Source organism: Typopeltis vanoorti, chromosome 1, assembly GCF_054136105.1.
Source record: "Typopeltis vanoorti isolate ZY-2024b chromosome 1, IOZ_Tvanoo_1.0, whole genome shotgun sequence".
Lineage (NCBI taxonomy): Eukaryota > Metazoa > Arthropoda > Arachnida > Uropygi > Thelyphonidae > Typopeltis > Typopeltis vanoorti.
The window spans coordinates 111,663,814-111,680,529 of NC_143549.1; the positions used below are offsets into that span (position 1 = coordinate 111,663,814).

General features: G+C 36.2%; 1 protein-coding gene across 1 annotated transcript in view; it reads left to right on the forward strand.

Annotated features, from left to right (window-relative positions):
* The window catches only part of unc79 (UNC-79 domain-containing protein), a 1,277,183-nt gene that overhangs the window by 892,497 nt on the left and 367,970 nt on the right, over window positions 1-16,716 (forward strand). Inside the window, exon 42 of the mRNA XM_090395893.1 lies at window positions 5,899-6,011. Coding sequence (XP_090252019.1) covers window positions 5,899-6,011 — 113 coding nt within the window. The remainder of the gene's footprint in view (window positions 1-5,898; window positions 6,012-16,716) is intronic.

A 16,716-nucleotide genomic window follows, 5' to 3' on the forward strand; every position in this document is an offset into this window, starting at 1 on the left:
GCCACCTATTGGTGAGAGTGATCATAGAGTCTTGACTGGGAGGTGGCTAAATGTGTGAAATTTTCAATTAAGACAGGGTACATATGGAATTACCATGCTGGCAAGTATGACAAGCTTAGGAGATTGCTTGGTTCAGTGCCATGGCATGTAAAACTGCAAGGGCTGAATGTTGATAGGGCATGGGAAGTGGTCAGGAAGCATTTACAGGAGGTTATGGCTGACTATATACCTACAGTCTGAATAGTAAATCAAGTAGGGATTAAATGGATGAATAACACCATTAAACTTTGAGTTGCAGAAAAAGAAACAACTGCAGAAGGAATTTAAGGAGAAAGGTCACCTGCGGGCACATGAACGGCATAAAGCTCAGGCCAGAAGGGTAACGAGTGTGGTGAGAAAAGCAAAAATGGATTATGAAAGGAAATTAGTCATGCAAGCTAAAGAGAATCCCAAACAATTTTCGATATGCTGCTAGTAAAAGAAAAACTGTACACAACAGAATGATTTTAAGGAACACCGATGGTAGGGAGGTCACTGGATCAGTCGATATAGTGGAATTACTGAGTGAGCTCTTTACAAGCGTATATCAGCCAGGTGATGATGTTGAAGGAATGAAGGAACCATTAGTTTATATGGGAATTGTGGTGAATGAAGTGGAGGTGAATAGTCTATTCTCCTTCTTCAACCTTTTGGTTCTGTCCACTGCTGGATGAAGGTCTCCCCCATGATTTTCCAGATCACTCAGTTTCTGCCTCTCCCATCCATCTCACTCCTGCAATTTGTTCCAGTTCATCCCTCCACCTTCTTCTCGGTCTTCCTCTTTGTCTTGCTCCATCCATTGGTCTCCACTCTGTTGTTTTTCTAGTCCATCTCCCATCACTGCATCTGGCCATATGGCCAGCCCATCTCCACTTAGCCTGTTTAATGTATTTTACAATATCCATGACACCTATTTGAGATCTTATCCAGGTATTTGTCTTCCTATCTCTTAATGTTATTTTTAGCATACTTCTTTCCATGCGATGTTGTGTTGTTCTCAGCTTTTTGTTTAGGGCTTCTGTTAAAGTTGTGTTTCTCCTCCATATGTTAGGACAGGAAGTATGCACTGGTCGAAAGCTTTCCTTTTTAGACTCATAGGGATGTCACTTCTGAATATGTCTCTCATTTCCCATAAGCCACCCATCCAAGGTGAATTCTTCGTTCAAACTTCTCAAAGGATAACAATTTTACCAAATATACATATGAATTAACGTGTTCTATTTCATGGTTTTCAACTTTGACAGTTCTATGGTTAATATATTTCAAATATATACATGAATTAACTTGTTCTATTTCATGGTTTTCAACTTTGACAGTTCTATGGTTAATATATTTCAAATATACATATGAATTAATTTGTTCTATTTCATGGTTTTCAACTTTGACAGTTCTATGGTTAATATATTTATTCATCATTATTTTTGTTTTTTCTCTATTTATTTTTAATCCAATTACTCTGGAGGCTTCATTTAGCTGATTTAACCTTTCTTCTAGATCTTCAAGATTATCTGCTATTAGGACAATATCATCTGCAAATTTCAGAAAATTCAATCAAGACTTCTAAAGACTTTCTCTAGTGCAGCTGTAAATAATTTGGGAGATATGGTGTCGCCTTGTCGGATGCCTTTTTGTATTGGGAACTTTTCACTGTTTTTATACAATTTAATTACAGAAGTTGCATTATAGTAAATATGCTTTAGTGTTTCAATATATGGTTTCTCGGTTCCCTGGGTTTCAAGTGCTTTTAGTGTTGCAGATGTTTTAACTGAATCAAATGCTTTTTCATAGTCTATATAGGCCAGCCATAAGGGTTTATTGTATTCAATTGATTTTTCAGTGAGCTGTCTTAATGTGTGAATATGGTCCAAAGTATTGTAATTCTTTCTAAATCCAGCTTGTTCACAGGATTGCATTCCCTCTAGTTTAGATTTTATTCTATTATTTATAATTTTTGTGAAAACTTTATATATGGTGGGGAGTAGGCTTTAGGTCTGTAGTTTTTTATTTCTTCCTAATTGCCCTTTTTAAAAATTAATATTAGAAGTGAATTGTTCCAATTTTTTGGAATTTTTCTCTGTTTTATGCATTTATTGAAGAGTTTACTCAACTGTTTGATGACAGGGCTTCCTCCCAGTTTTAAGAAGTCTACCATAATTCCATCTTCTCCTAGGGCCTTCCATTCTTCATTTCCTGCAGTGCCATTTCCACTTCACCTTGTAAGATCTCAGGGGCATCATGTTTTACTCATTCGAGTAATCCATAGATGATTCTTGGATATCCTGGTCTTTGTCTTCATAGAGTTCAGTATAAAATTCCTGAATTCTTTTGATTATTGCATCTCTATTTTTTATCAGTTCACCATTTTTTCCTCTTACAGCAGCTATTTCCTTTGTTCCAACTGATAATGTTCGTCTTAGGACCTTCATATTACTATTGTTTTCTATTGTTTCTTTAATTTTCCTAGTATTATACGATCTAAGTTCATGTTTCATCCTTTTATGTATAGTTTTACAAATTTCCGTATTCTATTTTATTGGTGTCATTCAAATCTCTTTTCATATCTCTTCTTTTCTTCATCAGATCTAAGGTTTCCTGTCATAGTTTTTCCACTCTTTGGTGCCTTTTTACACCTCCTATTTCTAGTTCAGATGGTCATCTCTGAATAGTCTATTACAGAACCTTAATGTGAATACATCTGTGGGATTGGATGGTATATCAGCACGGGTCTTACATGAAACGGCTAAAGAATTGTCAGTGACCTTGATCTTATTGTTTAATCTGAATCTGGGGTCTGGTTTAGTCCCGAAGTGGTAGAAAGAGGGAAAATAGTTCCAGTGCATAAAGGAGGATCCAAGACTACTGTTGCAAATTACCAACCAATCAGCATATCAGGAGTCATTGTCAAGGTCTTGGAGAAAGTAGTCAAGGGAAAAATACAGGAATGGATTGATGACAATGAGATACTGTATGGGGGACAGCATGGTTCTGTGAAGGATAGATCATGCCTCAGTAACTTGCTCAAGTTTTATAACACAGTGACGGCTGAACTGGATAAGGGTAATGGGTTTACAGTTATACTGCTGGACCTGGCTAAGGCCTTCGACAGGATACCACATGGAAGTCTAATCTGTAAACTGCAATATATGGGAATGGATATAGGGTTGGTGAGATGGATAGGAGGGTGGTTGATGGAGAGATACCAGAGAGAGTAGTTTACTCAGGAGTAGAGTCCAAAAGACGGCCTGTGATTAGTGGTGTTCCGCAAGGTTCTGTTCTTGAACCGCTTTAATTTGTTCACTAACGATATAGGGAAGGATCTGAGAGGAACGGTTCATTTGTTCGCTGATGTTGCTAAGTTGGGTAGGGCAATAGTGAATGCAGAAGATGTCAAAATTTTGCAGGATGATTTGGATAGATTGGAGGTCTGGGCTAAGGAAAATGGATGTCAATTTAATGTGGCAAAGTGTAAGGTTATGCATTTTGGGGTGAAAAGATTAGCAGCAGTATATCACATTGGTGGAACTGCACTCCAGGAGATTGATGAGGCCAGGGACTTGGGAGTGTTGGTGGGTAGGGAGTCGAAGTTTAGAGGGCACATTGCAAAAGTGGCTAAATCAGCTCATCAAATCACTTGGATGCTGAAGAATACTTTGATGAGCAGAGATAAACAAGTTATTGTTCCTCTGTATCGAGCCTTGATAAGACCGCATCTTGATTACTGTGCCCAGATATGGTCACCTAGGTTTCTTCTTGATGGGGGAGGAGGTAGCGAGGATCCAGAGGCGAGTGACCAAGATGATAGCAGGTCTGTGGAATGAACCTTATGAAAACAGGTTGAAGATTTGCAGAAATTGGTTGATAGGCGGAAAAGGGGAGATATGATTGAGACATTCAAATTACTGAAGAATTTCTATAGGATTAATTCAGAGGATATTTTTGAGAACAGGACTGGTGGCGGGAGGACTAGGGGGACATCCATGGAGGCTGGGCAAGAGTGTGGTTAGTAAGGGTGTTAGAGCTGGGTTTTTTTACTTTTAGAGTGAATGAGTGGAATAAGCTGCCTGAGTCTGTTGTGGATGCTATGACAGTGAATGAGTTCATGACAAAGTATGTGATAGATACTGTGTGAATGTCAAATAGTTGTGATGGACATGATGTTTAGGGCCTCCCTCAATGAGTCTAAGGACTCCTTGGAGTCACCTGTAATAATAATAATAATAATAATAATAATAATAATTACATCTGCTAATGATTCATATAATTACATTTTTTATCAGTCGCTATAGTACATTCTTCACGTTGTTGCAGGCTCACAGTATACGTTCATATACACTTCACAAGTGATCGCCTGCGAATTTGCAAACTATTCAAATGAAGTAATCACAATTTGAGTACGAGAATTCATACATAATATACAATTTATTGAGAAATATATACGTTTAAAGCAATTCTTTTTTTTCTTAATAATGATTCCATGCATTAATGGTGCATAGCCAAAAAATACCACTTTGAAAAACACTGATATATACTAATAAAGTGCTCGTTCAATAATTTCACTATATCCTTTGTAACTGTTATTCTGCTTCCATGACTATCCACTGTCAACCTGCCATAATTATTCTTTCTCTTGCTTGTCATAGAGGAAAAATTCGCTTGAATTAATCTTGGCTTGACCAGCCAATCTCCTCTCATACTGCACCTTTGCTTTCTTTACCTTTCTAGCGTCTTTCTAGTCTGCACTTTATACTCTTCATGGATCCAATCACCACCAACTGTGTTGTACATCCTCCATAACATTTTCTTTTTCAACTCAGAGTGCATTTCAACCTTTCCATATTCTGAAGAGGGTTATTCTGAAATAGTTTTATCTCATCCTGTAAATTGATTTGTTCCCACTTATTTGCATTGTTAATCATATATTTTGTTATGTTTTTGAAGTTCGTAGGTCTTTTAAATTTCTCTCTTTTTTATATTTCAAGTTTTTAGATTTCTTAGACTTTTAATGCACCGTTTTAGTTTTATTCACTTTTATTTCATTTTTTTCAGTTTCTCTCCTCACTTTTTACTTATATCATACTTGTTCATTATTGATTTATTTATTTAATTGGTATCATATTCATTCATCATCATTGCACTTGTTTATTGTTGATTTATTTTATTCCATCGTCTTTTATATCCATTTTGAAAAATCTCAACCTGTAGGAATTTATCTAAAGATTTTACTGCCAATACAGAAAAGGTAGGGAATGATACTAATTTATGATTGCCTTCATTAATGCTCTTTAATATCTTCCTAATTTAAAAACGTTGTAGCAAAAGAACATTTGGTATTATTGGATGCTCCATGGAATAAGCTTTGCAGTTTTGGTTATTGCTTTATCTGTTTATAGTCTCATCTCTGAAAATAGCAATACTTGGCAACCCTCTTATAACAAATTCCAAAGCTCACTCAAGATCAAAGTAAATACATGCAGCACTACTGCTAAGCATCTAGATGAATTTAAATTCTGGAACTAGCCACCATCTCAGAATATTGATTGTATCATTCATTTTTATTACTAATTATTCCAGGTTATGAATATAAGTGATCAAAAATTACACAAAAAATGCACAACTATTCCAAAAATAATATGCTCTATTATCACTTAAACTATAACAATATCTACTTAATTTTCTTATTCCTAAAATTTCTGCACTAAAGAAAGGCATGATAAAGTCATTCTTCTTACTGTAATTCTTCCCCCCACACACACACGCACACTCATGATCTGTCACTCTGTATGCTGTATCCTTAATTAAGGACTAATAACTATTTAATATTTTTGTTAATCATTTGGTTTATAAAATTGCATTTTTTAGCAATATTCACCTTCCTGGAGGTGTAGGAAGTGTAGCAAGGCAGTTTTTGCGCTGTACTCTTCATCAGCTGGCCCCAAATGGAATTTTTGTCCAGATATTTCAATCCCATTTCAGTGGTAAGTAATGTAAATGAATAATAAATTTTCCATACATAGTCATCATACAACTACTTTGTATGTTTGTCTGTCACTATGAATCATGCTTGGCTGATAACTTTGGGTACTTACTAGTGTTGAGTTATTTTTTGCTACTCATTTCCATTGCTACAAATATTATTCAAAAAGTTGTGTAATGTAGTGAAATTAGTTAACAGTTATTTGTGTTGTGAACTTTATATAGAATTATTAAAATTGAGTTATTTTTAATTTATACTTTTAATATTTTCTACAAAACCTGAAGAGAATATTGATGAGTGGAGTAAACATTATATTTTAAATATGCTGATAACATCATTCTCAGTGGATTTAAAAAAAAAAAAATCACCACTTAAAAAAAAAAAAATAATAAGATTTGACACACACACACACACACACACAGAAAAAGAGAGAGAGAGAGAGGGGGGGGGGGACATTGAACAACAGCTTTAAATGATGAAGAATAAGAACTGGTAGTAAACTTTGCTACCTGGCCAAAAAAAAAAAAAAAAAGATAAAACTATTAATGCTATTGAAAAATCACATATCAAATATTAATAGGCTTTACATCATTCAGTAAATTAATTAATATTGTTTTATTACTCCTTCACATGAAATGTTATAAATCTGCAGTATAAGGATGGTCTGAAAAGTTCTTGGCCTAACAATGAAAAAATGAATTTATAATTTCAAAAATTTTTTTTTTCAACATAATCTCCCTTGAGATTAATATATTTATTCCAGCGATGCTCCACCGCCATTATCCCATCCCTGTAGTAGTTCTCAGTAAGATCTGCAAAATGCCCCTCTACAGCTGCAATCGCCTCTTGATTCGAAGAAAAATGCTGACCATCGAGGAAGAGTTTTAGTTTTGGGAAGATATAGATGTCAGAGGATGCCAAATCTGGGGAATAGGGTGGATGTTCCAACAATTCATAGTGCAGATACCTTAATTTTCCCATTGCCAAAATACCTTTGTGGGCAGGTGCATTGTCCTTATGAAAGATGATTTTTTTTCTTATGCAAACCGGGACTTTTCTCACGAATTTTTTTCGTCTAGTCTGGTTAAAAGATCCGAACAATATTCCCAGGTTATTGTTTTACCCTTTTCTAGATAATTAATAAACAAAATACCCTTAGCATCCCAAAACACCAATGCCATGACCTTTCCTGCTGATGGAGCTGACTTTGTCTTCTTTGATGCTAAACAACCGGCTTTTCTCCACTGTTTTGACTTTCCTGCTGATGGAGCCGACTTTGTCTTCTTTGGCTATGAATGACTGTTCATGATATGCTCTTATGATGCATTTATTATAAACAAAACACAAACTTTCATACAAACAAAAGAAGGGTTATATTTGCATTGATAAATTTTTTTAATTAACTTAATAAATTCACATTATTAACTTAAAATTCTTTACTTAAATTAATTATAATTTATATTGAAACCTAGTGTATGTGTTGGTTTTTATCTGGAAAATCTAGCAACCATCCACACAAGCTGATGTGAACCTGCTTTTTGAACATTAAGTACCTTATGTACGTGTTGATGAAAGTTGGCTTGTAAATGTTTGTGTTAATTTCCATAATTCTTAATTTCTTCAAAATACATAAAAGTTTGTGGTTCCTTCTCCCAAACAAATTATTATTATTATTATTATTACCCCAAGACCTCATGGAGTCAAAGACTCATCTGGGAGGTCCTTTTATCACACACACAGCTCATCATACTGTGTCTTAAACACACTCAAACTCCTTGCAGACACCACACTCTCAGGCAACGCATTCCAATCATTTACAACTCTACACGAAAAAAACCTGATTCTCACTCCCCTACTCACACCCTCTTTATACAGTTTCCAGGGATGACCTCTGGTTCTCCCCCTGATCTCCCACTATTTTCTGTAGAACTTCTCCAGCATTGATCCTATAAAAACCCCTTACTAACTTGTAGGTCTCTATCATATCTTCCCTCTTCCTCCTGTCCACCAGACTCTGCAATTTACATTTTCTCAATCTTTTCTCATACTCGGCATTCTAGAGATTAGAAACTACCTTAGTCAGTCACATTTGAACCCTTTCCAACATCTCTTTGTCCTTCTGAAAATCAGGTGACCAATTCTGGGCACAATAATCCATGTATGGCCTAATCAAAGCCTTATGCAATGGAACAAGAATCTTCCAACTTCTACAAGTCAGTGTCTTCTGCATCATTCCCAGAAGTCTTTGTGTTGTCTTCACAATTTTCGATACGTGTCCCCTAAATTTCAAATCCTTATCCACTATCACCCCCAAATCTCTTATTTCCTCCACCTCCAACAATATATCCTCACCAAGCATAAATTCTGCATCCCATCTTTGTTTTCCAAATTTTAAAACCTTACATTTTGCAACATTAAACTCACATCCCCATTTCTGTGCCCAATCACTCAATTTATTCAAGTCTTCTTGTAAAGCCACAACATCTTCTCTGCTCTTCATGGTTCGTCCCAACTTTGCATCATCCGCAAACAACTGAATATCTCCATCCAAATCTTCACCAACCAATATCATTTATATTTAAACAGTAATGGCCCTAAAACAGATACTCCTGAGGCACTCCACTAGTAACTTTCCTTTTCCTCGATATCGCTCCCCCATACACAACTTTTTGAGATACCTATCAGATAGCCGGTCTCCAATCCAATGCACTAATCTAATATACAATCGCTTCTACTCTAGTTTGATTGTCAATTTATCATGAGGTAATCTATCAAAAGCCTTTGTGAAATCCAAGTATATTACTGTGTATCCTTCTCATCTGTCCAAGGAATCAGTCACTTTATTGTAATAAGTAAATAGATTACTAAAACATGACATCACTTTAGCAAATCCATGCTGTCCATCAAAGATAATACCATTGTTGTCAACCCAATTCTGGATCGTAGTTCTCACAAGCTTCTCCAACAACTTAACCACAACACCTGACACACAGAGAGGCCTATAGTTTGATGCTTGAGTTCGATCATCTCCTTTATGAAATGGCACATTTTTGCCCTCCTTCCACTCCTTAGGAAATTAACTGAGTGCAAGACTCATTTTAAAAAAAATATGTCAAGGCAGGTGTCAACTCTCTGGCACATTCCTTCAGAATATGTGCTGATATATTATCAAGTCACACAGCCTTATTAACATCTAGTTTGCTCAATTCCTTATGCACCTCTTGCTCACTTACAGTCAGTCTCTCCTCCCCATCATCAACTGCTCTCAATCTCTCCATGAAGTCATTCACAAGATTGAAAGACCTTTATGAACAGCTCATTAAGTATCTCCACCACATATTCCACAACGGCTGTCTTTATACCATTTTCTTCAATCAATGTCATCCTTCCAATTATCATTCTTTCTTTTGCTGACTACATATCAAAAGAACTCCTTTGGATTCTTTTTGGCTTCATTAGCTAACTGCTGTTCATACCTCACTTTAGCTACGCTCACCAATCAAGTCACCCACCATGCCTGGTCTTTGTGGACTTGGTTATTTCAACTTCTCTTATGCTGCCTCTATAATACACTTTTTCTCCGTATTGCATGCTTAATCTCTTTATTCATCCGTCTCACACATACCTTATTTAACCTTCTCACCCTTAGAATACATTTAGATATTGCATCTACTAGATAGTTTTTGAAAATCCCCCAAGCTGCATTGATCTCTTTTCCAGCTAACTCCTCATTCCATGCTACATCCAAAAGCTGTCTCCTGAGCTCTTCATAATAAATCCCCTTGTAGTTCCTGGGTGGTTGCCAGCAGTGCGAGGACCTCTTTTCTCACAGAGGTCCTTGCACTGCTGGCAACCACCCAGCAGTGCAAGCAGTGCTGGCAACCACCCAGGTAATCACCTCATGGTCACTCTCACCAATTGGTGGATGATTTGACACCTCATTTATAATTACATCCTCTGATGAGATGACCAAATCCAAGACCCTCAATCCTCGCGTGCCCTCTGTTACATACTGTCTGAGATAATTATCCCTCAAGAAACTCATTTTCTTTACTTCCAGTTGCTATTTCATCATTCCAGTATATATTATCATAATTAAAATCGCCCATAATGATCACCCTTTTCTTATTTGCTTGGCTAATTTTATTATACAATTCATTACATTATCACCACCATCCACATTACCTGGTCTATAACAACATCCAACAAGTATTTGATTCCATTCACCTCTATCTCACACCATACTGCCTCAAAACCACTGGCACTATTTCCCTCTTGCATCTCTACTTTGTAAGGACATAACTCTTTCTCTATCATCAATAGCACTCCCCACCCTCCCTTTTTACCTCTTCTATCCTCACGAAACACATCATACCTTCCATCTCTATTCCTGTCAGGATGTCGTCCTTTTCCAACCATGTCTCACTTATTCCGACAATCTTTGGGTGAACAGATGCAATTAATGCAACCATTTCATCTGCCTTGTTTCTTATACTTCTAGCATTTCTATACATACACAAGAGCTCATTTCTGGATCTACAGCTAGTTCCACTGATACTACCCACTCGATATGATCTCTCCATGCTCGACCGTGGCCATTTCCCTTTCTACTTATTCATTTTAAAACCCTTTTCAATTCCAACTGTTTCCTCTTGATCCCAGGTCATCCCATTCCTTGCTCTCTACACGTGCTCTCACCTCTTCTCCGAGCATCCACCTTTCTCACGCTGTTGACCCCAGTCCTCCTTGAGCCTCCCCGTTTCCCTGCTCCTCTTGCACACCCATTCTCTCATTTTCTATACTCATACCACTCACTTCCTCATTCATGACCACCTCTTCAATCTCTCTTGTCTTATTCTCCTGCTCTTCCACATCACTTCTCACTTAATCTGATTCATTCTCTCTCACTCTACTCACTTTTCTACCTTCCAGCAGCAGTCTCTCCAAGCAACTCACACCATAACCACTCAAATGCAGTCCATCGCTCCCATACAGTTCACTTCTTCCCTCAAACTCATTCCACACATTAACAAACTGCACTCCCGTCTCCTCACACATTTCAGCCAGCATATCATTCATAATCTTTGCTCTCCATCTCAGTTGTGACCACATGTCACTGAAGTCAGAAAATCACTTACAGAATTGTTCCAAAAGTTGGTCTAACACTGGCACAGAAAACTTGAAGTCAATGTCATGGCTCTCCTCCATCAACTCCCTACAGGAAGGGAAATGTACCAAGTTTCCTCTGATTAGCGTGAATTTAAAAACCTTCAGTCAACTTATGAACCCATCTAGGTGTCCTACTAAATCTGAGATTGTTTGGTTACGTCCCTGTTACTTCACGTTGAGTTCATTCATGTGGTGTGTGATGTCTGTTAGAAAGGCGAGTAAGCTGTTAAAATGAGGATTACAAGTTTTGTAATTAGTTCTTTCTTCTTGTGCTCCTCTGAAAACTGTTTTATTTACTTTCTCAAAGCAAAAAATCGTTTCAAACAGTTCCCTCTGCTTAGCCAACATACTTCTGTGTACAACACTAAATTGTCATATTCTGCCTTCATTTCTGTTAGAAAAGAAAGAAACTTGCTGTGTGTCAAGGCCCGATTTCTGCCCTTAATTAGATTCACACACTTCATTACAATTTTCATAATATCCTCTATCTGCAGAATTTTACCACACAGAGCCTCCTGATGTATAATGCAGTGCAATACAGGGCAATTGATTCCAGCCTTCCTTAGTAAGCCAACTAAGCCTGTTTGAGTACCACGCATTAATTTGGCACCATCTGTCACAACAGCTGTGAGATTGTTTATGTCACCAGTACCATTTACAACCTTCAAAACTGCATCATAAATATCTTGACCTTTGGCTGTGTTATGCAATGACTAATGCTAGTAGCGCTTCATTAATAACAAAGTCTTTGGAAACAGTTCAAATGAAAATTAGACGTTGAGCTGTATCTGTTATGTCAGTTGATTCATCCAGAGCCAATGAGAAGTAAGCTGAATCTGTAATAACACTTTTTAATTTATTTAATAAGTGAGAACCTATTTCCTCAATTCTTTTTGTTACAGTTTCTTTTGACAGTGAGATGCTTTTAAACTCACTGGCAATTTTATCTTCTCCCCAAATGCACGTTCCATTTTCACAGAACAGTGTTTTACAAATTCAAATTCACCATCACATAATGATTTTTTTTTGCTTTTTTGCTTTTTTGTATTGATGTTGGTTTAGTAAAAATAGATTTCTGAGGCACTAACCTTTCTCTTCAAATTACGTACAATTTTAGTATCTACTTGTCCAACGTATTCTTGGTATTTAGTGGCATGGTGCTGTATGTAGTGGCATTTGAAGTTATATTCCTTGTGCACAGACAATACTTGCAAACACACAAGGCACTGTGGTTTGTTGTCGTTATTGTTTATAAACAGAAATTCATTTTCCCATTTCTCCTTGAATGACCTGTTTTCTTCAAGATCTTTCTCCTGAAATGACCTGTTTTCTTCACTTGTCCCCGGTCAATTACTTCGGCCTTTCTTACTCATAGTACACAAAGGCCGAAGTAACTGACCAGGGACACAAACTGCAACAATAACACTGTTAACTGTGAAACTGAGTCTTTGAAACTGATCAGTGTAGCCAGAGCAGAGCAAGTGACTTTCAATGATGCTTTACTCTGGAGCGCATAGAAATCTACCACTACTACAACTAGCACAGAGAAGCAGTAGATTTTATAAATTGAGTAATCTTTTTAAAGCAATTTTGATTCCGTGTTGAGTATATAAATTATTTCTGTCATCAGAAATAATGAATATAACTAGTATATCAATCAGAAAATCTGCGGTCGAAACTAATAGCTAAATTGATATTACATATAATTTAATATATGTAATATCAGTTTTTATCCTGCTGTGGGCTGCAGGATAAAAACTGATATTATCCTGCACAAAATCACATTACAGGCTGCTTGTGGCCTGCAGGCCTGCTGTTGTTGGTCACCTATGCAATAGAACAACGAAAAGACCAAATGAAACTAAATCCAGAGATGAATGCATACATGGCTGGCCTTTTCTGAGTTAACTGCCTTGAATTATTCTTCACTGACTGGGATTGCTCTCTTGTCAACCATGAAGCTGACCATAAAACCACAGTGATCCAAGAAGATGGACCAGTGTGGAAAACTTCTCATAATAAAATAGATAGAATGTAACTTTCACTGATCTATAACATAGGTGATCTGCACCACCTCAAGAACAGACCAAACAACAGACTTTTGAACTGAACGATAAAATTTCTTTAATATGATTGTAAAGCATTTGTAATTCATGTCATTGATTTTGAAGACTATGTTTTTTTTTGTAACATTCCATAAATGATATTTTAACTCCTTAGTTATTAAAACAAGACATTACATATTCTGTTCCAAATATGCAGGATGCATATTCTAGAGAATGCAAGTTCTAATGTTTCCAATCTGTAAAAGATGTAACAGACTGGATCTTCATCCTTTCAATGTCATTTACTGGGGGCAACCATATGCAGTTCTCCAAGCACGAATCCTCCTGTTGGAGTATCCTTAGAACTTAATTAAGTTATTAAAAAAATGTTGTTGTTGTTATTCAACATTTTGAATTTGGGCATTTGTGGCAGAAGTGGTTAAATATTTCTGTACATTATGTTTTGCTGTTATGAATGGAAAAAAAGTGTTAGTGCCAGAATGATACAGCAGGGTTAAGTGCCAAGCAAGGCAGTATTCAGGAATGATTTAGACATCATAATCATTTATTCCAAATAGTGGGAAATTAAATCTAGGCACTACCAGAGAACTTCTGTACATGTGCAATTTGTCTGTAATATTTTATGGATTTTTCTAGCTGGATTGCTTAAATTGGTGAATTTTAGTAGAAGCCTAAAATGACACCATCAGAAAACTTCTTTCATGGTTGAAATAATTTCTTCAACTATCAGAAGTCTGCTTCTTTCATAGTTGAAGAAATTCCTTTTTACATTTGTATCACCTACTGTGATATAAATAATATAATCCACCTGCATGCTTTTAGTTATGCATCTAATTCTGATTTGAGCCTGTTATTGATAATATGAAATGGATGTTTTAATCAATATCAGACAGAGAACCAGGCATCCAGTTGTTGATAAATGAGGATGGTATGCATGACCTCTACCAAGAAAGGGATTAAACAGTATAACTAAAATGAGAAGAACAAAATCCCATTGTCTTGTGGGTAAACTTATGTTCCTAGACTGTCTGGAAATGAGGCTTTCCTTGTCTGTCATTCTTTATATGCTTTAGCAACTTCAGCTGCTATAATGGGCCTGTAGAGCCTATCTTGCACATCAATAGGAAAGGCTTTAATGTTCCAAGACTAATAATTTTTCATGGTACTAGTCTTCAAACAGATGTTCACAGTGTTTCTGAGAGGAGTCTAGGATGTCTCATGTGATGATCATGGCTTTACCATCCATGAAGATTTTGGTAAGAACCTTTCTTTGCAAATTTGGTGAACTCTTTGTTGCAAAGTGCAAAGCTATAGAGATATTTGCTAAGTTTTAAATGCTGCTCAGAAAATTAAAGTTGTTATCTAGTATTCTAATAAATATTAGCATTTGACTGGTATCAGACACATTTTTATTGGCATAGAACATTGATTCCCAATTGGTGGTATGCTGGGCCGTTCAGGGGTACATGAAAAATAATCAGTAATGGTGGAAATGGCCTCATTTCCACTATTTTATATTAACCCTCTCATGCATGAATTTTTATATTCATTTATAAAAAATTATAATGATGATACAGTACCATTTAATCTTACAGCATTACCATGAATTCATTAATTTTGCTAAATTTGTGCCCTGTATATGTTAAAAATTCATTTTTATGTGTCCTCATATGAGGGTTAAGATAGGCACTGAACAAAAGTGTCAGTATTTAAAAACAATGGGTATAATTTATAAAAATGGGTTTAAAAGGGGTACACAAGTGGAAAAAGGTTGAGAACCGCTGTCATAGAAAGATAACAGCTGTCCTGAAACACCTTTTCTAGTTGGAAAAGTAACATGTTTGTTCATCTCTGCAACATAGTGACCTATAATTTAATGTGAAAGTGAAACACTTTTGAACTTTTAGCTGGTTTATCTTCACCAAAAGCTTTACCCATGTCAAAAGCACAATTTGTAATTAAATTTCCATCAAAGAATGGTTTCTTTGCCTTAGCTATTCTTTTTGGAAAGGCTAACGAGGCAATTAAGATGCCTCTTGAATTTTTGTTACAGGTATAAATGCATTCTTTCCATTGTAATCATCATCAAATTCCTGCCAAGTACCCTCAAGGGGTGTACAGGATATGATAGTACTACATGAAAAATTTACATCATTACTAACTTCCTATCTACAATTTTCCTCTAAATCAGTCTGTTACTTGTCAAGACTCCAACATTATCAGATCTTATATTTCTGTCGTCTAAGGCACTTTGTACCGCATCAATCCACCTATATCTTGGTCTTACTCTGGGTTGTTTTCCTACCGACCTGGCAGAGAACACTTATTTTGCTAATCTTTCCTCGCCCATTCTGTTTAAGTGACCATACCACCTGAGATTAGCTCTGCTAACACATTCCTGGATGCTGACAATGTCAAGTTCTTTCCTAATATCCTCGTTTTTAATATGATATTGCCATTGATAGCATCTGTTCACGCATCTAATCTTTCTCAGGACTCTCATATCTGCGGTCTCTAGTCTTTGATCGAGTGTTTTACTTCTGACCCAGCTCTCAGATCCATAAGTTAAAACTGGTTTGAACACTGTCTTGTATACAGCTAATTTAGTGTTCCGACTAATTTCTCTCTTATTCCATATGAATCTATTCAATTGACTTCCTACCATTCCAGCTTTACTGATTCTGTTGTCTACTTCCATATTTAATTTACCATCTTCAGTAAAAATCGTGCCTAAGTAGCTGAAACGTTTTACTTATTCCACTGGTTCTCCGTTCACAATGCAGTTGACATTTTCAATGATTCTGCCTATTTTCACTGTCTTTGTCTATTTATTGCTGACCTTCATACCATATCTATTACAACAGTTATTCAATTTAGTCAGAGAATCTTGCAGACTTGTAGTGGATCTATTTATAAGTATAATATCGTCCGCATAAAGCAAAGAGCTGACATTAACATCTCCAATTTTGATATCAGGTTTAATAACACTTTCCTTCATAATGTGATCCATATAGATAATGAATAACAGAGAGGATAATGTACATCCTTGTCTCACACCAGATTCAACATTAAACCATCTTCCTGTACTTTCTTCAATTCTAACTGCTGACTTACAACTCAAATAAAGACTAAGTATTGCTTGATATAATGCCCCATTAACACCATATAACTGCAGTTTTGAATAGCCTCTCTCTTGGCACCTTGTCATATGCCTTTTCCAGATCAACAAAACTTAAATACAGATCTTTGTTATATTCCCATGTTTTCTCAACTATTTGTCGTAAAGTGAAGAACTGATCCTGACAGCCTCTATTTGGCCTGAATCCAGCTTGTTCTTCACCAAGCTTTTCTTCCACAATTCTTCTCAACCGTTTCTCAAGTATACTTACATAGATTTTACCAAGAACACTCAGTAGGGAAATACCTCTGTAATTCTTACATTCAGTTTTATTTCCCTTTTTATATATG